Raw genomic sequence first — 23447 nt, 5'->3', positions numbered from 1 at the left:
GGGCACGAACCCGTGTCCCCTGCATCGGCAGGCGGACTCTCAACCACTGCGCCACCAGGGAAGCCCGACCTCATTCTCTTACACCATCAAGGGGAGGAGGCCATTTCTCCTGCAACTGCTACAGAAGAGAAAGCATCGCTTTCTTAGAGGGTCACATGACATACCTCCTGACACACTGGCTCCAGCTGGTTTATGTCCTCATCCCTGAACCAGTAACTATAACTGGGGGATGGAAAACCCTGATTGGCTAAAGCCAGTCAAGACCCATCCCTACAGCAGGAACGGAGTTAATCTTAAACAGACCATCTGACTAAGAATGGGAGATGAATGGTTTCCCATAGGACATTTGGGATGCTTGTTCCAGAAGAAGGGGAAAGGTGCTAAGCACCAAACCACACTGATCTGCTTCAGTTGTTAATTCAGATTTTGAGCTGTAAATTAATAAAGTCTTTTATTACGGTTGTAGAGATCATCCATGTATCATGTGGACTGGAGGCTGCAGGAAAATTCCAGTTTTGGTATTCCATGCTGAGGCTATTCTGACAAAGGACAACAATGTTCGAGTAATTGGAGGTAGGTGTGACCTTCCCCACTGAGGGAAGGGCTGGGCATGGCCCTGATAACCTCATCTTACAGAAAGTGATAACCATATTTAGTTAGGGAAAGGGCTTTGGTCATGAGAATATTCTGTTGATTTTTTTATACTTGAACGGATTATTTGTGATTTCTTAAATTGTTTTCTGCTTATTAAATTATTTTTCCTCTTTTTTTTTTGAATTACGTGTACATGTGTTTATATTTTGTTTTTTTCTTCCAGTTTTATAGAGAGATCATTGACATACACCACTGTACAAGGTTAAGGTGTACAGCATAGTAATTTAACTTACATATATCATGAAATGATTATCACAATAAGTTTAATGATACTGTTTTTTATAATTATGGTAAAATACACATAACAAAATTTACTGTTTTTACCATTTTAAAGTATACAACTCAGTGGCATTTAGTACATTCACAGTATTGTGCAACCATCGCCACTGTCTAGTTTCAGGACATTTTCATCTAAAAGTAAACCCTGTACCCATTAAGCAGTCGCTCCCCAACCCCCTTATCCCAGCTCCTGGCAACCACTAAGCTTTCTGTCTCTATGGCTTTACCTAATCTGGATATTTCATGTAAATGGACTCATACAATACATAGCCTTTTGTGTCTGGCTTCTTACACTTAGCATAATGTTTTCAAGGTCCATCCATGTTCTAGCATATGTCAGTACTTCGTTCCTTTTTGCGGCTGAATAACATCCCATTGTATGGATATACCACATTTTGTTTATCCATTCATCGGTTGATGGGTAAGTGTTTCCAGTTTTTGGCTCTTGTAAATAGTGCTGCTATGAACATTCATGCACAAGTTTTTGTTTGAACACCTGTTCTTAGTTCTTTTGGGTGTATACCTAGGAATGGAATTGCTAAGTTGTATGGTAATTCTATGTTTAACTTATTAAGGAACTGCCAAAGGATTTTCCACAGTGACTGCACAATGTTATGTTCCCACCAACAATATATGAGAGTTGAAATTTCTCCATATCCTCAGTAACATTCGTTGTTTTCTGTTTTTTAGAATATAGCTATACTAATGGGTGTGAATTGGTATCTTACCGTGGTTATGATTTGCATTTCCCTAATGATTAATGACATTGAGCAGCTTTTCATGTTCCTTTTGGCCATTTATATTATCTCCTTTGGAGAAATGTCTGTCAAGGTTTTTGCCTATTTTTTAATCGGGTTGCTTATCTTTTTGTTGTTGAGTTGTAAGGGTTCTTTATATATTCTGGATACTAGACCCTTATCAGAAAAATGATTTCCAAATATTTTTTCCTCTGTGGTTTGTCTTTTCATGCTCTTGATAGTGTTCTTTCATGGGGAAAGGTTTTTCATTTTGATGATGTTCCATTTATCTACTTTTTCTCTTGTTGCTTATGCTTTTGGTGTCATATCTAAGAAACCATTGCCTAACCCAAAGTCATGATCCCTATGCTTTCTTCTAAGAGCTTTATAGTTTAAGCTCTTAAATTTAGAGCTAAATGGTCTTTGTTCCATTTTGAGTTAATTTTTTTATATAGTGTGAGATAAGGGTCCACCTTCATTCTTTTACATGTGGATATCCAGTTGCCCCAGCATGATTAGTTGAAGAGACTATTCTTTCCTTACTGAATAATCTTGGCACTATTGTTGAAAATCAGTAGACCATTAGATGTATGGGTTTATTTTTGGACTCTTAATAATTCTGTCAGTCTGTTTGTTTATCCTTATACCAGTGCCATATTATTTTTCTTACAGTATCTTTGTACTAAGTTTTGAAATTGGGAAGTGTGAGTCCTCTAACTTTGTTCTTCATTTTCAAAATTTTTTTGCTATTCAGGGTCCTTTGCAATTCCATATGAATTTTGGGATCAGCTTTTTCATTTCTGCAAAAACGGCTGTTGTGATTTTGGTAGGGAGTACATAGAATCTGTAAATTGCTTTTGGAAGTATTGCCGTCTTAGTGTTAAGTCTTCCAGTCCGTGAACATGGGATGTCTTTCCATTTATTTACGTCTTCTTTAATTTCTGTAGCAATGTTTTATGGTTTGCTGTGTGCAAGTCTTGTAGCTCCTTGGTTAACTTTATTCTTCAATATTTTATTCTTTTTGATGCTATTATAAATGGAATTGCTTTCTCAATTTCATTTTTGGATTGTTCATTGTCATTGTATAGACATACTATTGATTTTTTAAAAATAAATTTATTTTATTATTTTATTTTATTTATCTATTGTTTCTGGCTGCGTTGGGTCTTTGTTGCTGTGCGAGGGCTTTTCTCTGGTTGCGGGGGCTACTCTTCGTTGTGGTTCGCAGGCTTCTCATTGTGGTGGCTTCTCTTGTTGTGGAGCACGGGCTCTAGGCGCACCGGCTTCAGTAGTTGTGGCACGTGGGCTCAGTAGTTGTGGCTCATGGGCTCTAGAGCACAGGATCAGTAGTTGTGGCTCACGGGCTTAGCTGCTCTGTGGCACGCGGGATCGTCCCAGACCAGGGCTCAAACCCATGTCCCCTGCACTGGCAGGCAGATGCTCAACCACTGTGCCACCAGGGAAGCCTTACTATTGATTTTTTGTATACTGATCCTGTATCCTGAAACCTTGCTGAACTCATTTATTAGCTCTACTAGTGAGAGAGAGTGTGTGTGTGGTGTTTATGTGTGTGTGTGTGTGTTCTTTAGGATTATCTCTATACAAGATCATGTCATCAGTAAATAGAGATTTTACTTCTTCCTCTGTAACCTAAATACCTCCCTACCTCCCTCTCTTTCTTTTTCTTCTGCTTTTTCCTAATTGCTCTGGCTAGAACTTCCAGTACAGTGTTGAATAGAAGTGAAAATGGGCATCTTTGTCTTCTTCCTGATCTTTGGGGGAAAGCTTTCTGTCTTTCACCATTCGGTATGATGTTAGCTATGGGTTTTCATAAATGCCCTTTATCATGTTGAGGAAGTTCTCTTCTATTCCTTTGTTGAGTGTTTTTATCATACAGCGGTGTTGCATTTTGTCAAATGCTTTTTCTACATCAATAGAGATGATTTTATGTTTTTTTTCCTTCATTTTATTAATGTGGTGTATTACATTGATTGACTTTTGTATATTGAACCACCCTTGCATTCCTGAGATAAATCTCACTTGAGCATGGTATATAGTCCTTTTAATATGCTGCTGGATTTGGTTTGCTAGTATTTTGTTTAGGATGTTTGCATCTGTATTCATAAGGGATATCGTTCTGTAATTTTCTTTTCTTTTGATGTCTTTGTCTGGCTTTGGTATCAGGGTAATGCTGCCCTCATAGAATGAATTCCTTCCTCCTCTTTGGAAGAGTTTGAGAAGGATTCGTGTTAATTCTTTAAATGTTCGATAGAATTCACCAGTGAAGCATCTAGTCCTTAGCTTTTTTTTGTTGGAAGGTTTTTGATTACTAGTTCAACCTCTACTTATCTGTTCTATTTTCTATTTCTTATTGAGTCTGTTTTGGTAGTTTGTGTGTTTCTCTAGGTTATTTTCCATTTTATTTAGTTTATCTAATTTTGTTGGCATACAGTTGTTCATAGTATTCTTTTATAATCCTTTTTATTTCTGTAATACAGTAGTAATGTCCCCACCTTCATTTCTGATTTTAGTAATTTGAATTTTTTCTCTTTGTTTTTAGTTAGTCTAACTAAAAGTTTGTCAATTTGGGAATCATTTTAAAGCGCAAACTTTTTATTTTGCTTACTTTCTCTATTGTTTTTCTATTCTTAATTTCATTTATGTCCACTCCTCTTTGACTTTAAGCAGTGCTCTGAATCCTGGTGTTAGCCTGTAGCTGTCTTCAAAGGTTACATACTGTGGATCCAAACTTTTGTGCGATATGGTGGAAAGGGTCTATACATGGGTTCTCAGTCAATATTTCAGATCCCAGCTTTGGCATTTACTAGCTGTGAGTCTTGTGCAATCACTTAAACTCTCTTAATCTATTTCATTATTATAAAATGGAGAGAATAGCTACCTTGCAGGCATTGTAAGAATGAGATCACTAATGTTCAGCACACAGCACGCATTCAGAACTTGTGCTGCTTACTCTATTTGTTGAACAGGATCTGCTCTACCTTGACATGACTTTAAGGTCTGTCCTTGCCCCATAATAAGCCAGAGTTCAAAGGACGGTGAGCACCTGCTTCTGGGATTTGAATTCTCCTCCTTCCCCAAGGGTCTCCGTGTTCTAATCCCCTCAGCAAGTTGCTAGGTTACCACTTAAAGGAACATAGTTCATTCATGTTCTCTGAAGCTGGAGTCTCTGAAGATTTACTAACATTTGCTGAGAGTCTCCCACTAAATATGATTAGAGTCAGAACATCAAAGGTGCATAAAAACAACAGAAGTAAATAATCCTCTCCCCCCCCCGACATACTTCTTTTGGTTTCTTTGGATTCATAAAAGAATCCATGTATTCTGTGGCAACAGACCCTTCCTTTGTAGAATACCCAACATTTATAGGAAATTAGCATCCATCAATGTAATCATGCCATTATTCAAGCAATCACTATTTTCTAGAACCTCTAAGTCTTTGGATTATTTTCCTGTACATCTTCCTGTGTTTAAGGAAGAAGCCACTAAACTTTTTTCTCAAACTCTGTTTTTTTTAAATTTTCTGTATATTCCCAATTCCTTGAGGTTTAATAATTTTCTTCACCTTCCTTTATGAAAAGAACAATTTGAATGAGTTTTGTTAGTTGCTACCTCAGATTTCTGAATTGTTAAACACTCTTGGTCTATTTTTTTTTTTCTCTCTCTCTCTTAAATAGCTGACATAGATCTGCTCAGATCATAATACTGAGTTAAATGCCCTTGAGAAGTGTATCTGGGGCATTAGTTATCTTCTGTTGATCTTAGAGTGTTAGATTCCAACCTTGTTTTTTCTGTTATCTGTTAAATGTTTCATTGAATTCACTGTTAATATTTTGGATACAATAAGATTTCATATGCTTTATTTGTGAAATATTCCAGGAGTATGTTTTTTTCCTCACCATATCCATGTTTTTTTTTCAAAATTGTGTATACTTTGAACATATAAATGGGATTGCATTTTATTTATTTATTTTAAAGTATTTATTTATTTATTTGCTTGTGCTGGGCCTTAGTTGCAGTAGGCAGGCTCCTTAGTTGTGGCACGTGGGCTCCTTAGTTGTGGCATGCGAACTCTTAGTTGCAACATGTGGGATCTGGTTTCCTGACCAGGGATTGAACCCGGGCCCCCTGCACTGGGAGCACAGAGACTTAACCAGTGCGCCACCAGGGAAGTCCTGGGATTGCATTTTAAGGGCAACAGATATTTTCAATTTAATCTTTTCCTAGAATGAAGTATTTTGTATTTTGCCTCTGAATGTGTCAGTTTCATAAATTTGGATTTGTATAGACGAGCACTGTCCAACAGAAATACGATGTAAGCTGTATATGTAATTTTTCAGTAGCCTTATCAAAAAAATAAGCAGAAATAGGTGAAATTAATTTTAATAATATATTTTATTTAATCCAAATTATCATTTCCACTTTTACTCAGTATAAAAAAATCGTGAAGATATTTTACATCCAGTGTGTATTGTACACTTTTAGTACATCTCCATATGGTGCAAAATTTTCATTGGAAGCATTTGGTCTGTATTTAGATTTCATAAATGTTATAGTTGAAATTGTAGTCAATTCCTATGTTCAAGTTGTTCCAAACAAGTTTTCCAATAACTGAATTGAGTATCAGTTTTAAAATTGAAAATAGAATTTATTAAAGTTAAATAAAATGGGAAATTCAGTTCCTTTGTCACACTAGTCACATTTCAAGTGCTCAAGTTACATGTGGCTAGTGACAACCGTATTCGACTGTGCACGTAAGGACCCGGTTTTCTGACAGTAAGGCAAGGATACACTGTGTTGCCATCGAAGGGGTTATTCTTGTATTCTAAAGTCAAAGGAATGTTAGTTTTATCTTCATTCTAGTTTCCCATGCTAGTTTGGACCAAACCCCTTAGGGTGCTTCTGTGCTGACAGTTAGATTATTGGTTCCTTGATTGTCTTTACTCTGCTACAGTCAGTCCTGGAACTTGCCAGGGGTCCTAGTTCTTCAGATTGTCCCCTGCGATGCATGTGAGTTGTTGAAGAGGAAATTCTGCAGTCTCATAGTGGAATTGATGAGATGCGTGTGTGTTCGGAGGCTTAGATGTTGGGTGTTTTGCAGTTTGCTAGCAGGACCGTGCCCTGCCTCTTGTTTTTTTATGGAAGAAAACATGGCGAAGGTGGTTCTGTCATGAACAGTCGAACAGGTTCAGTTTGTAGTTGCAGTTCTCCATTTGACTCTCGCTAGGGAGAGGGAGCCCAGGCTTACCAGCTATTTCAGGAGAAGCCTAGAAATCTAGATTTTTATGTGACTTCTTCCAATTTTAAAAGGTTAGCAAATAATTCAACTTAATACTGAAAACACCACAAGGGATGGACAAACTGTCTATAGGCTGGATTTGGCTCCTGGGTTACCATTTTATAATCTCTGGTCTAATATGCGCTGGTAATCAGCCTTATTGGTTGTAGGGCCATTGAACACAGAGCATGAATGCGGGTTAAAATCCCTAAAGCAGTCACAGTTGCTTTCCATCATTCCACCCTGCCTCTCTTACACTCCCCTTTTAGAACATGTTCAATGTATCTGAGCTGGGTTACAGTTAGTTGGTTTGGATTAGAAGTAAGTGGCCAGGGACTTCCCTGGTGGCGCAGTGGTTAAGAATCCGCTGCCAATGCAGGGGACGCGGGTTCGAGCCCTGTTCCGGGAAGATCCCACGTGCCACGGAGCAACTAAGCCCGTGCGCCACAGCTACTGAGCCTGCACTCTAGAGCCCCCAACCAACAATTACTGAGCCTGCAAGCCACAGCTACTGAGCCTGCATGCCACAGCTACTGAAGCCCATGCGCCTAGAGCCCGTGCTCCTCAACAAGAGAAGCCACCGCAATGAGAAGCCCACGCACCGCAACGAAGAGTAGCCCCTACTCGCCTCAACTAGAGAAAGCCTGCACGCAGCAAGGAAGACCCATCACAGCCAAAAATAAATAAATCAATAAATTTATTTAAAAAAAAAAAGAAGTAGGTGGTCACTGCTTACATACCATGAGAATCAGGTCTGCCATTGAGCACAGTGATGACTGCATTTTACTTCTATATTAGAAGTAGGAGAAAGAGTATTAATAGCATTTTTATTTTTTAACTTGCTATATAAAATGTATAATTTACTGTGTATTATACTATGTATTTATATGTGTATTAGTAGCTATTTTACTATGTGTTTACTGTTTTACTGTATGAAATTATTTTTCTATGTATCAGCAAGCTTTCTTTTCTCGGGGGTCTGCACCGTGCAGCTTGCAGGATCTTAGTTTCCCAACCAGGGATTGAATACAGGCTGCAGCAGTGAAAGCGCCGAGTCCTAGCCACCGGACAGCCAGGGAATTCCCGTATCAGCAAGCTTTCCTATTCTAAAAGCTCTACATGTATTAACTGATTTAGTGCTTTTAACTACCCTGTGAGATAAGTACCTTTGTTATCAACCCCATTTTATAGGTGAGGAAATTGGGCATAGTGAAATTAAATAACTTATTTAAGACAGCAGGCAGGAAGTAGTAGAGCCAGGGTTTGAACCCCGGCAGTTCAACTCCAGAGACATACTCTTTCTTTTATTATTCCCCTTCTCCCCCAGTCCCCACATAATCATTCTCTGTTTTTCCACACACCTGACCAATCATCTCCGTGGCCTGGGGCAAGCACTGCAGAACAGTCAGCGAATCGGGCACAGTCCTGGTCCCCAGCAGTTGATGAGGCTTTGGCTTTTTATGTGCAAAAATGGAGCTGTCAGTGATCAGTTATCACAATGAAAAAGACCTGGTTTTCTTTTAGTTTTCTGAACATTTTATTTAAAGGAATAAAAAAACCGTCTGGCAAGTTATAAGTATAGTACAATGAATTCATGTATACTATTTCCTTGCTTTCACCCGTTATTAACATTTTGCCGTGTTTGCTTTACCTTCTTTCTCTCTCTGAACCATTTGAAAATTAGTTCACATACTTCAGACCTAAATACTTTATTCAACATGTTTATCCTAAGAACAAGGGCATCCTCTCTATAACCACAGTACACTGATGACACTCAGGAAATCTGTCATTGCTAAAACACTCTTATCTAATATACAGTCCCTGCCCAGATTTCCTCAATTTTTCCAATTTTGTCCTTTATCTTTTTTTTCTTTCAAATCCAGAATCCAATCAGAGATTGCATTTAGTTGTCATATTTCTTTAGTCTCCTTTATATCTACAACCACTTACTGGATTTTTTTTTTTTTTTGGTCTTTCATAACATTGGCATTTTTAAAGATTCCAGACTAGTTGCTTTGCAGATGTCCTTAAGTTTGGGCTTGTCAGATTGATTCCACATGTTTAGATTAAAAAGGTTGAAAAAGGTTAAAAAGAATAAAAAAGTTGAAAAACATTTGTAGGAATATCATTTAATGAAGTCATGTCCTCAGTGTATCACATTAGAAAGCATGTGATGTCATTATATTGCATTACTGGTGATGACAAGTTTGATCATTTGGTTAAGATAGTGTTTACCAGATCGATTCATTGTACAGGTACCCTTCTCCTTTGTTAAAAGCATTCTCTGGGGTGATATTTTGAGATGTGTGAATATCTTGTTCTCCAGTAGTCTCTGACTGTTGGAATTCATTGATTCTTGTCTGAAACACTTACTATTGCAGTTTTTGTAAAATGGTGATTTTCTATTTCAGTTTTTCCTTCTACATTTATTAGCTGGCTTTTCTGTAAAGAAGAGTTTTTCCTTCTATGTGAAAGTAATAGTCTCCCAAAGATGTCTACCTCCTAATCCCCAGAACCTGTGAAAATGTTACCTGACTTAGCAAAGCAGAATTGAGGTCATAGATGGAATTAAGGTTGCTAATCAGCTAACCCTTAAGATAAGGAGATTCTTCAAGTGGGCCCAGTGTAATTACAGGAGTCCTTTAAAGTAGAAGGAGACAGAGGAAGAGTCAGACTGTTGCAGTGTGAGAAGGACTAGACCCGTCATTGCTGGCTTTGAAGATAGAAGAAGAATAGGGGCAGCCTCTAGAAGATGGGAAAGGAAAGGAAGTGGACCCTACCCAGAGCCTATAGAAAGGAACGCAGTCCTGCCAATGCCTTGATGACACTTGTATCGTACTTCTGACCTAGAAAACCAGTAGTATACCTTCTCACTTTCTTAGCAGTGTGGATTCATGGGTTGTTTTCTTTCTTATAAGTGAGTTAAAATCTTTTTCTGTCAGTATTCATTTTTACATTCAGATTGCCTCAAATTTGGCCTTGGGGAGCCCCTTCAAGATCCTTGTGCCAAAAAAAAAAAAAAAAAGGTCTTCCCTGGTGGCGCAGTGGTTCAGAGTCTGCCTGCCGATGCAGGGGACGCGGGTTCGTGCCCCAGTCCGGGAAGATCCCGCGTGCCGCAGAGCGGCTGGGCCCGTGAGCCATGGCCGCTGAGCCTGCGCGTCTGGAGCCTGTGCTCCGCAACGGGAGAGGCCGCAGCGGTGGAAAAAAAAAAAAAAAAAAGATCCTTGTGACATGTTCTCAATCCTTGTGACTGTCCTCTTTTTTGGCATAGCAAGCTATTCCACACCTATCTTGTACTTTCCTTCCCCAACTTGGAATCAGAACACAAACTCCTTTTTTTATATCTTATTAGATTTATTATGTTCATATATCTCCAAAGATTGAATGTGTCCTGGATTGAGCTATCTTACAGTCTTAATGAATATACAGTTGAGCAAAAGAATAAGAATAAATTAAAATTTTTATAAATAATAAACATAAAAGTAAAAAAAAAATCCATTTCTTCATAATATGAATTGAGCGTTTACAAAACTAATTGGTTCATATATCCATGGTTGAATATTGCTTATTGCTAGAATGAAACAGAGTTCAGCTGATTTCTCTTTCTATTGATTGTTTTTATAGAGGTAAGCTTTAGGAAACCTTAGAACACAAACTCTTGAGCAGTGCACTGTGCTGTTGCTTACATTAAACTCTGCACTGTTTTTCTTATAAAAATATTGCAAAGACAACATACTAGTGATTGACCATTGGGAAAACCTTGTAACTGGGCTTTAAAGTTTGCCGCAAGAATGAGAAGTATGGAGTGTCTGGCCTTATCATTCCAATCCTCCTGTGTCTGCTTGGCATGGTGCTCCTGCCAGGGCTGGGCAAGTAGCAGCAGGGATTTATGAATATTTTCACATAGAGTTATAAAAAGAAATGCTTATCTTTGACTGTAGAGGCTGAATTTTGTTCCAGAGCCTGTCCATAAGTTTCTGTATTATACTCACTCAGAAATGGTTCAGTATGCGGTCCTTTAAAAAAATTGTTCTGTAGAATTCTTAGCTAACAGTTGATAGTGATGCATAGAAAGAGATTGAATGTAATGCGCCAGAGAAAACTTTAGTCTTTGGGGATATATAGAAACCTCACATGATTACAGACATTCCTCTTAGACAGGGGTCACAAGCACAGAATGCTCTCAGGGGCCTGGCAGGAGATAAGAATGAGTGAAGCAGGTCAGGTGGGGACGGTGCTGAACTGGACAGCGCAGGCCTGTCCTGCAGGGAGCACTTGCACTTCTCTGGTTGACTCTTGCCTTGCCAGAGAGAGAGCCCAGGGTTGTCAGGGTTTTCAAGAGAAGTCCAGAAATCTAGATTTTTTTTTTTTTTTTTTTTTTTGCGGTACGAGGGCCTCTCACTGCTGCGGCCTCTCCCGTTGCGGAGCACAGGCTCCGGACGTGCAGGCTCAGCGGCCATGGCTCACGGGCCCAGCCGCTCCGCGGCACATGGGATCTTCCTGGACTGGGCCACGAACCCGTCCGTGTCCCCTGCATCGGCAGGCGGACTACCAATCACTGCGCCACCAGGGAAGCCCCCAGAAATCTAGATTTTTATATGAATTCTTCCAATTTCAAAAGGTTAGCAATTAATTCAATTTTATTTTTAAAGCACAAGGAGGAACGAACAAACCATGTCTGCAGATTGGTTTTGGCCCTTGTGTCATCCGTTTATAACCTCTGGTCTAAGATATGCTGGTAACCAACATTGTTGCACATGAGGGCTATTTAGAACGGCGTTCTTAGCCTTTTTGGTGCAGTGGGTGGCGTTGGCAGTATGGGGAAACTTATGGGTCTCTTCTCAGAATAATGTTTTCTAAGTGTATTTTAAAAATACGTAAGACTACAAGAAAATAAATTGTATTAAAATATAGTTCTCAAAATATTTTTAAAAACCAAATTTGTGATATGTATGCCTTTTATTAGTGCATTAAATAACATGATCTAGTGGTAGGTCTGTTCACTGCCATAATTTTTAAATACTGTGGGAGTAAGTGATTTTTTTTGGCCGTGCTGTGCAGCTTTCATTATCTCAGTTCCCGACCAAGAATTGAACCTGCACCACGCAGTGAAAGCCCGGAGTCCTAACCACTAGGCCACCAGAGAATAAGTGATTTTTTTTTTGAGAATAAGTGATTTTTTGAGATAACTGTAACAACTGTAAAAGAATGTTAGAATACCTGATATCTGTTGGTGGCAGAGTCACAGGCATTGCTCATACTATTCTCCTTTGTTGCCTACATTCCTAATTGAAGGTAATGTTAAATTGGAACTAGAATTTGGTGAAAACAGGGATGTCATTCCCCCCGCCCCACCCCCATCCATGTTTAGTGACAGTCAGTGAATCTCAGGTTTAGGACCCTTAGTCCAAAATAATCCTCAACCTACTTATAGTAGCCTAAGGATAACAGTATTTTGTTATTGAGTGTAGTTAGTCCAGCCACCATCTTACAGTTTATTTCTTTCTCTATAGTTAACTTTCTGGTTACTGAACTTGATTCTATGTTTTTCTTTAGAACGTTATCACTTGTCTTACAAGATCGTACGAACAGACAGTCGCCTGGTTCGCAGCATCCTGACAGCCCATGGATTTCATGAAGTAAGCTCATTTTTACTACCTTACCTTATCTGCTCAAAAGCTGAAAATCCTAGCCACCTAACTGACTGTCAGCTAACAGGGCCAGCTCTAGAAAGTACACGGGACCACTCCTTAGTGATGATGCAGAACTTGCATTGACTTTCTGACTTTCTGAGTCACTTTACCAGTTTTTCCTTGAAATACATGGAAAACATTTCTACAAGATTTTGTGGGGCTTTTTTTTAGGGGAAAAAAATTTTTTTTTCCTTGCTGTATTTTTAGGCATGGGCTAGAGGCAGAGTTTCCCATAAGGAATTGTTTAATACCCAATTAAACCTCTTTGATTGCAAGCAACAGAAACAGACTCTGCCCAACATAAACCAAAAGGGATTTATAGTTAAGATGTACATAGAATGGCTAGCAGAACCAGAGGAAAAGATGAAAAAGCAGACCTTTGGAAGAAGAGAGAATGCAGTAGCTCCAGGGATCTGGCAACAAGTCTTCAAGACCACCTTTACTGCTGTGGAATGAATCGACTGCATTCATTGTCCTCGTGCCTTTCTCTGCTAAAGAACCATATTCTGGAGATAGAATGATTAGCCTAGCTTGGGTCAAGGGTCCACTCCTTGGGGGAAGGGAGGACCAGGTGATTGCCAGGTCCTTTAAAACCAAGGAGTATGTTATTCCCAAAGAAAATTGGGAAAATGGGGATTTGACATCAAAAGGCAAAGGCAAAAATGCTGGATGGATTTCCACTGTGGATATTTTGAGACAGTTGATAAAAGTCTGGTTGCTCGCTTCTTATCCTAGGTTGAGGTATGAAGTAGACATTTTGAGGAAGTTCTGATACCAGTTTATATACTGTCTTTGTTGCTGTTTTATTTCCAGGGCTTAACATGGTACCTGTCACATCAGAGGCAGAGAGTACATAATTGTTGAATGAATGGACAGATGAATTCTAATGAATGAATGAATGAATTCTAAGTTGGTTTGCTACTATAAGGTTTTAGATCTGATCATCACTTTATACCCAGCATCTGCAAGGATATAAGGACAGTCTGAGAAGGGAGTTTTGGGGTTGGGTCCTCATCTCTCACTTTGATATGCAAGAATATTTAGAGATATCATGGACTTCTATAAAAGGATTAATTCTACTTTTTGCATGTGAGACTTGTCCAACTCTCTTATTCTTTAAACTTGCTTATCCCTCTGTTCTGTACACTCAGCTTTTGTCTTACTAAGCTCACATCCTAACTGACCCACCCCTGTGAGTGCTCTGTGGATGAAAAATCTCTATGACTTTTTACTTCCATCATTCTTCCAGGGGCTGTCTCTGGTGTTTCTTTCTTTTTTTAAAAAAATAAATTTATTTATTTATTTTTGGCTGCGTTGGGTCTTCATTGCTGCGTGCGGGCTTTGTCTAGTTGTGGCGAGTGGTGGCTACTCTTCATTGCGGTGCACGGTCTTCTCATTGCGGTGGCTTCTCTTGTTGTGGAGCACGGGCTCTAGGTGCACGGGCTTCAGTAGTTGTGGCACGTGGGCTCAGTAGTTGTGGCTCATGAACTCTAGAGCGCAGTCTCAGTAGTTGTGGCGCATGGGCTTAGTTGCACCGCGGCATGTGGGATCTTCCCGGACCAGGGCTCGAACCCGTGTCCCCTGCATTGGCAGGCGGATTCTTAACCACTGTGCCACCAGGGAAGTCCCTCTGGTGTTTCTTATCTTGTCTTTTTATCTGCCCTTAGGTTCACCCAAGCAGCACTGACTATAACCTAATGTGGACAGGATCCCACCTGAAGCCCTTTTTACTTCGCACCCTCTCTGAAGCACAAAAGGTTAATCACTTTCCCAGGTAATGCTCTTGTAGCTACTTTGCTCCATTTAAAGGTACCTGACATGAGGCATGTAGCCAGCAGAGATAATTAACATCCTTTAAAAACAAAAGAAGTCTGTGATATAGGGCAGCAGTCTGCAAATCAGACTGAGGTGTTCACATCCCTGGACATACCTGAAGACTTCGCAAGGACTCTGTAGGATGGATGGTTTTAAAATACACTACTTCTGGATTGCAAATCCCATAGATTCTCTTTCCTAAAATTGAGCTGCTTGTGAGCCCCTCATGTGGATAGGTTCTCCCTTCTCACCTTCTTTTTCATAGTTACTGTTTTTTCCCTTTATAAAAGAACGGCCCACCTAGAATCTTAATATGGTGCATTGTCCTGGGGTGTAAAAATTTCAAGGGTTCCAAAGAAAGGAACAAAAATATTGGTGTTTAATTCAGGTAATAGCATAACGAATCTTTTTGCATGGTAATGATTTCCATTTCTTTGCTTTAACAGAATTGAAGAAGGACATAATCAAGTAGTCAGCTGATAGATCATTAAATATAAGATTTAAAGATAGGTCATCTTGTGACTTTTGACATATAATTAGAAAAGAGTTCAAAGAATTGAATGGTATTGCTATATTAAACTTCAGCCAGTCTCACTGGTTAACATCAGCCTAGAGAGGCAATATTGCCTAGTGGCTAGAAGCACGGGCTCTGCAGCCAGCTAACCTGGGCCCAGATCGCAGTTCTGCTGACTGATCTTGGGCAAGTGAGCTTTTTGAGCGTCAGCTTCCTCATTGGTAAAGAGAAGGTACTAATGACACACACTTTGTAGGACTATCGTGAGGATTTAATAAGTGCTTAGAACATCACATGCCTGCCACATAGTAAACACTATATAAGTGTTAGCTATTATATTTGTGAACAAGGTTTATCAGTGTTTACATCTATGAAAGAGAAAATAGGAATAGAATTGATGCTGAAACGCTGCCTTATTCTAGCAGTGAGTAATTTTCAACTATGGAGAGATACATGACCTACTGGAGAAGAGGGCAGCTAATCTCATCTGTCTAATGAAGAGATGCATATCTAATAGGAATTTTGTTATTTGCTCAGTGGTTGAGTTATATTTTATTTCCAGGACTTATGCCCCAGGTACTCACTCATGCTAACAAGTTTTGTTTTCGGTCACTTCATATACTTGTCTCCTCATTTTTTAGAAACGAAGGCTCTTTCTTGATTATTCAATTCTACTGTCTTATACTCAGTCAATGTGTATAAATACCCAGCCTATGCTGTCTCTAATGTCAAATAGTTTCTTCATAATCTTAGATAAATGTATATTTTGAATCTTTATAACAAGTTCCAGTTTTATTTTATGTCTGAGCTTCATGGGCAGAAAATAATTTAAACTTTATTTTCTTCCTTACTGCCTGGAAGATGTGGATTTGGTTTTCTAAATGTGTGACTGGGTGCTTGAAGTGAATCAGATGCAACTATTTTAAATAGGTATTTAAACAGTCTTAAAATAGCTCACAGTAGAGACTGCATTCCTAATTCCTGTTAGTAGTATACTATTTATTTCGATAGTTTTTGCACTATTCCTGTAGGTGTATAGGAATTCCACCTCAATTTGGACTCAGTCAGTATTAATAAATTCTAACCTATATTTTCTTCACTTCTCTTTGAATGTGTTGTACATGTATGTTTGGGAATATTAATAATCCATTACCTAAATGCAGTATACTTTGTGGCTTCTGGTGCTCTGTATTTTCTAAGAAAATACAGAGCACCAGAAGTTAGAAGTCTTTTTTAATCCAGAGACTTCTAACTCACATGCAAGAGGAATGGAAACACTTGAAATGTTTCCAATATTATTGTGTACTCTTCTTATGTAATTTTTTAAAAAAATAATTTTAGACTTTTAGAAAAGTTGCAAAAATAATATAGAGTTTCTATGTGCCCTTTACCCAGTTTTCCTAATGTTAAATCAGTTATAACCATAGTATAGTTATCAAAACGGAGAAATTGATGTTAGTATAATGTACATTTTAATAAAAATTTAAAATATTTACGGTGTTTTGATGAATTGTGTACTATGTTCTTACAATGATAGGTCAATATATGTATAACAAGTACGGCCTTATGATCACAGGACACTTAAAAATATTAAATGTAATTTGTATACATATTTTCGTTGTAGAGAAGGTATAATATAATGTACAAGACTTACAAGCATTAAATATGTTCTGTTAGGCTAAGCTGTTCTTTGGGGGAAATGGAATGGAAGAAGTAAAAACAAAAGTGAATTGGGGGATGTCTGGGCAGGAGTAGGGGAGGCTTCTGGGGTGCTGGGAATGTTCTATGCTCAGTGGTGTTCACACAGGTGACCGAAATTCATCATGCTCTGCAGTTGTGATTTGTGTACTTTCCTGTTCATATGTTACTTTCAGTTAAAAGTATAGTATTGTAAAAAGTGAAAAATTTACTGACAAAAAGAGCCTTTTCTTTTATAGTACTTTTAAAATGTACAGTGGCTGGTGAATCCTGATGTTATTTAGGTTCCCTTGAATATACTTAAAAGGATACTGTTACAGTTTTATTTTAAAATTATATTTGCCATTCATTGGATCCCTTGGAACATTTTAAATTTATGATGAAAAACCTTAGATGCCACCAACAAAAAGGATACAGTTTCCCAAAATTTGTATCGGGAGCACCAAGCAAAAATGTTTGGAGACCACTAATACTGGGTAACTGTAGAAGAATTTGTTGTTTTTCTTATCCTCTGGTTCAGTGTTTGCTTTTTTTTTTTTTTTTGATTTTGACATACCCTTGCATTCAAGAGTTTATTTTATTTATTTATTTATTAAAAAAATTTTTTACAATCTTTCTTTTCTTTTTTTTTGAACTTTTGAATTTTATTTTATTTATCTTTTTATACAGCAGGTTCTTATTAGTCATCCATTTTATACACATCAGTGTATACGTGTCAATACCAACCTCCCAATTCATCACACCACCACCCCTGCCCCCGCCGCTTCCCCCCTTGGTGTCCATACGTTTGTTCTCTACCCTGTGTCTCAGTTTCTGTCCTGCAAACCAGTTCATCTGTACCATTTTCTAGGTTCCACATGTATGCGTTAATATACGATATTTGTTTTTCTCTTTCTGACTTACTTCACTCTATGACAGTCTTATTAGATTCATCCATGTCTCTACAAATGACCGAATTTCGTTCCTTTTTATGACTGAGTAATATTCCATTGTATATATGTACCACATCTTTCTTATCCATTCATCTGTCGATGGGCACTTAGGTTGCTTCGATTTCCTGGCTATTGTAAATAGTGCTGCAGTGAACAGTGGGGTGCATGTATCCTTTTGAATTATCGTTTTCTCTGGGTGTATGCCCAGTAGTGGGATTGCTGGGTCATATGGTAACTCTACTTTTAGTTTTTTAAGGAAACTCCATACTGTTCTCCATAGTGGCTGTATCAATTTACATTCCCACCAACAGTGCAAGAGGATTCCCTTTTCTCCACACCCTCTCCAGCATTTGTTGTTTGTAGATTTTCTGATGATGCCCATTCTAACTGTTATGAGGTGATACCTCATTGTAGTTTTGACTTGCATTTCTCTAATAATTAGTGATGTTGAGCAGCTTTTCATGTACCTCTTGGCCATCTGTATGTCTTCTTTGGAGACATGTCTATTTAGGTCTTCTGCCCATTTTTTGATTGGGTTGTTTGTTTTTTGTTGTTGTTGTTGTTTTGCGGTACACGGGCCTCTCACTGTTGTGGCTTCTCCCATTGCGGAGCACACGCTCCGGATGTGCAGGCCCAGCGGCCATGGCTCATGGGCCCAGCCGCTCCGCGGCATGTGGGATCCTCCTGGACCAGGGCAGGAACCCGTGTCCCCTGCATCGGCAGGCAGACTCTCAACCACTGCGCCACCAGGGAAGCCCTGTTTTTTTAATATTGAGCTACATGACCTGTTTATATATTTTAGAGATTAATCCTTTGTCCATTGATTCGTTTGCAAATATTTTCTCCGATTCTGAGGGTTGTCTTTTCATCTTGTTTATGGTTTCCTTTGCTGTGTAAAACCGTTTAAGTTTCATTAGGTCCCATTTGTTTGTTTCTGTTTTTATTTCCATTACTCTAGGAGGTGAATCAAAAAATATCTTGCTGTGATTTATGTCAAAGAGTGTTCTTCCTATGTTTTCCTCTAAGAGTTTTCTTGTGTTTTTTTTCTTAGATATCTTTTTTTTAAACATCTTTATTGGAGTATAATTGCTTTACAATGGTGTGTTAGTTTCTGCTTTATAACAAAGTGAATCGGCTATACATATACATATATCCCCATATCTCTTCCCTCTTGTGTCTCCCTCCCTCCCACCCATCTAGGTTGGCACAAAGCACTGAGCTGATCTCCCTGTGCTATGCAGCTGCTTCCCACTAGCTATCTATTTTATGTTTGGTAGTGTATATATGTCCATGCCACTCTCTCACTTTGTCACACCTTCCCCTTCCCCTCCCCATATCCTCAAGTCCATTCTCTAGTAGGTCTGTGTCTTTATTCCCGTCTTGCCCCTAGGTTCTTCATGACCTTTTTTTTTTTCCTTAGATTCCATATATATGTGTTAGCATACGGTATTTGTTTTTTTCTTTCTGACTTACTTCACTCTGTATGACAGACTCTAGGTCCATCCACCTCACTACAAATAACTCAATTTTGTTTCTTTTTATGGCTGAGTAATATTCCATTGTATATATGTGCCATATCTTCTTTATCCATTCATCTGTCGATGGACACTTAGGTTGCTTCCATGTCCTGGCTATTGTAAATAGAGCTGCAATGAACATAGTGGTACATGACTCTTTTTGAATTATGGTTTTCTCAGGGTATATGCCCAGTAGTGGGATTGCTGGGTCGTATGGTAGTTCTATTTTTAGTTTTTTAAGGAACCTCCATACTGTTCTCCATAGTGGCTGTATCAATTTACATTCCCATCAACAGTGCAAGAGGGTTCCCTTTTCTCCACACCCTTTCCAGCATTTATTGTTTGTAGATTTTTTGATAATGGCCATTCTGACCAGTGTGAGATGATATCTCATTGTAGTTTTGATTTGCATTTCTCTAATGATTAATGATGTTGAGCATTCTTTCATGTGTTTGTTGGCAATCTGTATATCTTCTTTGGAGAAATGTCTATTTAGGTCTTCTGTCCATTTTTGGATTGCGTTGTTTGTTTTTTTGATATTGAGCTGCATGAGCTGCTTGTAAATTTTGGAGATGAATCCTTTGTCAGTTGCTTCATTTGCAAATATTTTCTCCCATTCTGAGGGTTGTCTTTTGGTCTTATGGTTTCCTTTGCTGTGCAAAGGGTTTTAAATTTCATTAGGTCCCATTTGTTTATTTTTGTTTTTATTTCCATTTCTCTAGGAGGTGGGTCAAAAAGGATCTTGCTGTGATTTTTATCAAAGAGTGTTCTGCCTATGTTTTCCTCTAAGAGTTTTATAGCATCCAGTCTTACATTTTCGTCTCTAATCCTTTTTTTTTTTTTCGGTACGTGGGCCTCTCACTGTTGTGGCCTCTCCTGTTGCGGCGCACAGGCTCCAGACACGCAGGCTCAGTGGCCATGGCTCATGGGCCTAGCCGCTCCGCAGCATGTGGGATCTTCCCGGACCGGGGCACGAACCCGTGTCCCCTGCATTGGCAGGTGGACTCTCAACCACTGCGCCACCAGGGAAGCCCTCTCTAATCCATTTTGAGTTTATTTTTGTGTACGGTGTTAGGACGTGTTCTAATTTCATTGTTTTACATGTAGCTGTCCAGTTTTCCCAGCACCTCTTATTGAAGAGACTGTCTTTTCTCTGTTGTATATTCTTGCCTCCTTTGTCATAGATTAGTTGACCATAGGTACATGGGTTTATCTCTGGGCTTTCTATCTTGTTCCATTGATCTATATTTCTGTTTTTGTGCCAGTACCATATTGTCTTGATTACTGTAACTTTGTAGTATAGTCTGAAGTCAGGGAGTCTGATTCCTCCAGCTCCACTTTTTTCCCTCAAGAGTGTTTTGACTATTCAGGGACTTTTGTGTCTCCAGACAAATTTTAAGATTTTTTGTTCTAGTTCTGTAAAAAATGCCATTGGTAATTTGATAGGGATTGCACTGAATCTGTAGATTGCTTTGGGTAGTATAGTCATTTTCACAATACTGATTCTTCCAATCCAAGAACATAGTATATCTCTCCATCTGTTTGTATCATCTTTAATTTCTTTCATCAGTGTCTTATAGTTTTCTGCATACAGATCTTTTGTCTCCTTACTAGGTTTATTCCTAGGTATTTTATTCTTCTTGTTGCAATGGTAAATGGGAGTGTTTCCTTAATTTCTCTTTGAGATTTTTCATCATGAGTGTATAGGAATGCAAGAGATTTCTGTGCATTAATTTTGTATCCTGCTACTTTACCAAATTCATTGATTAGCTCTAGTAGTTTTCTGGTAGCATCTTTAGGATTCTGTATGTATAGTATCATGTCATCTGCAAACAGTGACAGTTTTACTTCTTCTTTTCCGATTTGGATTCCTTTAATTTCTTTTTCTTCTCTGACTGCTCTGGCTTAAACTTCATGAACTGTGTTGATTAATAGTGGTGAGAGTGGGCAGCCCTGTCTTGTTCCTGATCTTAGTGGAAATGGTTTCAGTTTTTCACCACTGATAACAATATTGGCTGTGGGTTTGTCATATATGGCCTTTATTATGTTGACGTAAGTTCCATCTGTGCCTACTTTCTGGAGGGTTTTTATCATAAATGTGTGTTGAATTTTGTCGGAAGCTTTTTCTGCATCTGTTGAGATGATCATATAGTTTTCCTCCTTCAATTTGTTAATATGGTTTATCACATTGACTGATTTGCCTGTATTGAAGAATCCTTGCATTCCTGGGATAAACCCCACTTGATCGTGGTGTATAATCCTTTTAATGTGCTGTTGGATTCTGTTTGCTAGTATTTTGTTGAGGATTTTTGCATCGATGTTCATCAGTGATATTGGCCTGTAGTTTTCTTTTTTAGTGACATCTTTGTCTGGTTTTGGTATCAGAGTGATGGTGGCTTCGTAGAATGAGTTTGGGAGTGTTCCTCCCACTGCTATATTTTGGAAGAGTTTGAGAAGGATAGGTGTTAGCTCTTCTCTAAATGTTTGATAGAATTTGCCTGTGAAGCCATCTGGTCCTGAGCTTTTGTTTGTTGGAAGATTTTTAATCACAGTTTCAATTTCAGTGCTTGTGATTGACTTGTTTATATTTTCTGTTTCTTCCTGGTTCAGTCTCGGAAGGTTGTGCTTTTCTAAGAATTAGTCCATTTCTTCCAGGTTGTTCATTTTATTGGCATAGAGTTGCTTGTAGTAATCTCTCATGATCCTTTGTATTTCTACAGTGTCAGTTGTTACTTCTCCATTTTCATTTCTAATTCTATTGATCTGAGTCTTCTCCCTTTTTTTCTTGATGAGTCTGTGTAATGGCTTATCAATTTTGTTTATCTTCTCAAAGAACCAGCTTTTAGTTTTATTGATCTTTGCTATTGTCTCCTTCATTTCTTTTTCATTTACTTCTGATCTGATCTTTATGATTTCTTTCCTTCTGCTAACTTTGGGTGTTTTTTGTTCTTCTTTCTCTAATTGCTTTAGGTGTAAGGTTAGTTGTTTATTTGAGACTATTTTTCTTGGTTCTTAAGGTAGGATTGTATTGCTATAAACTTCCCTCTTAGAACTGCTGTTTGCTGCATCCCATAGGTTTTGGGTTGTCATGTTTTCATTGTCATTTGTTTCTAGGTATTTTTTGATTTCCTCTTTGATTTGTTCAGTGATCTTTTGGTTATTTAGTAGGTATTGTTTAGCCTCCATGTGTTTCTATTTTTTACAGATTTTTTCCTGTAATTGATATCTAGTCTCATAGCGTTGTGGTTGGATAAGGTACTTGATATGATTTCAATTTTCCTAAATTTACCAAGGCTTGATTTGTGACCCAAGATATGATCTGTCCTGGAGAATGTTCCATGAGCACTTGAGAAGATAGTGTATTCCATTGTTTTGGGATGGGATGTCCTGTAAATATCAATTAAGTCCATCTTGTTTAATGTATCATTTAAAGCTTGTGTTTCCTTATTTTTTTTCATTTTGGATGATCTGTCCATTGGTGAAAGTGGGATGTTTCAGTGCGCTACTGTTATTGTGTTACTGTCTATTTCCCCTTTTATGGCTGTTAGCATTTACCTTATGTATTAAGGTATATTGGGTGCATAAATATTTACAATTGTTATATCTTCTTCTTGGATTGATTCCTTGATCATTATGTAGTGTCCTTTATCTCTTGTAATAGTCTTTGTTTTAAAGTCTATTTTGTCTGATATGAGAATTGCTACTCCAGCTTTCTTTTGATTTCTATTTGCATGGAATATCTTTTTCTATCCCCTCACTTTCAGTCTGTATGTGTCCCTAGGTCTGAAGTGGGTCTCTCGTAGACAGCATATATACAGGTCGTGTTTTTGTATCCGTTCAGCGAGCCTGTGTCTTGTGTCTTTTGATTGGAGCATTTAATCCATTTACATTTAAGGAAATTGTTGATATGTATGTTCCTATTACCATTTTCTTAATTGTTTTGAGTTTGTTTTGTAGGTCTTTTCCTTCTCTTGTGTTTCCTGCCTAGAGAAGTTCCTTTAGCATTTGTTGTAAAGCTGGTTTGGTGGTGCCGAATTTTCTTAGCTTTTGCTTGTCTATAAAGGTTTTAATTTCTCCGTTGAATCTGAATGAGATACTTGCAGGGTAGAATAATCTTGGTTGTAGGTTTTTCCCTTTCATCACTTTATATATGTCCTGCCACACCTTTCTGTCTTGCAGAGCTTCTGCTGAAAGATCAGCTGTTAACATAATGGGGATTCCCTTGTATGTTATTTGTTGCTTTTCCCTTGCTGCTTTTAATATTATTTCTTTTCTGTTTGATTTTTGATAGTTTGATTAATATGTGTCTTCA

At 38.3% G+C, this 23447-nt stretch overlaps 1 protein-coding gene and 1 long non-coding RNA gene across 7 annotated transcripts in view; one reads left to right on the top strand and one right to left on the bottom strand.

The window, feature by feature from the left end:
* Positions 1 to 23447, top strand: part of TTLL5 (tubulin tyrosine ligase like 5) — a 308457-nt gene that overhangs the window by 7282 nt on the left and 277728 nt on the right. For all 6 annotated transcript variants that reach the window (XM_060133277.1, XM_060133541.1, XM_060133455.1 and 3 more), the window contains exons 3-5: positions 467 to 573; positions 12523 to 12605; positions 14327 to 14433. In XM_060133277.1, the coding sequence (XP_059989260.1) occupies positions 467 to 573; positions 12523 to 12605; positions 14327 to 14433 (297 nt within the window). The remainder of the gene's footprint in view (positions 1 to 466; positions 574 to 12522; positions 12606 to 14326; positions 14434 to 23447) is intronic.
* LOC132511351 (uncharacterized) overlaps positions 7690 to 23447 on the bottom strand; it is a 36859-nt gene continuing 21101 nt past the window's right edge. The window contains exon 4 of the long non-coding RNA XR_009537603.1: positions 7690 to 7755. This is a non-coding gene — a long non-coding RNA (uncharacterized LOC132511351). The remainder of the gene's footprint in view (positions 7756 to 23447) is intronic.

Source organism: Lagenorhynchus albirostris, chromosome 1, assembly GCF_949774975.1.
Source record: "Lagenorhynchus albirostris chromosome 1, mLagAlb1.1, whole genome shotgun sequence".
NCBI lineage: Eukaryota > Metazoa > Chordata > Mammalia > Artiodactyla > Delphinidae > Lagenorhynchus > Lagenorhynchus albirostris.
Note: the sequence above shows the minus strand (reverse complement) of the source record. Positions and strands in the feature narration are given on the sequence as shown.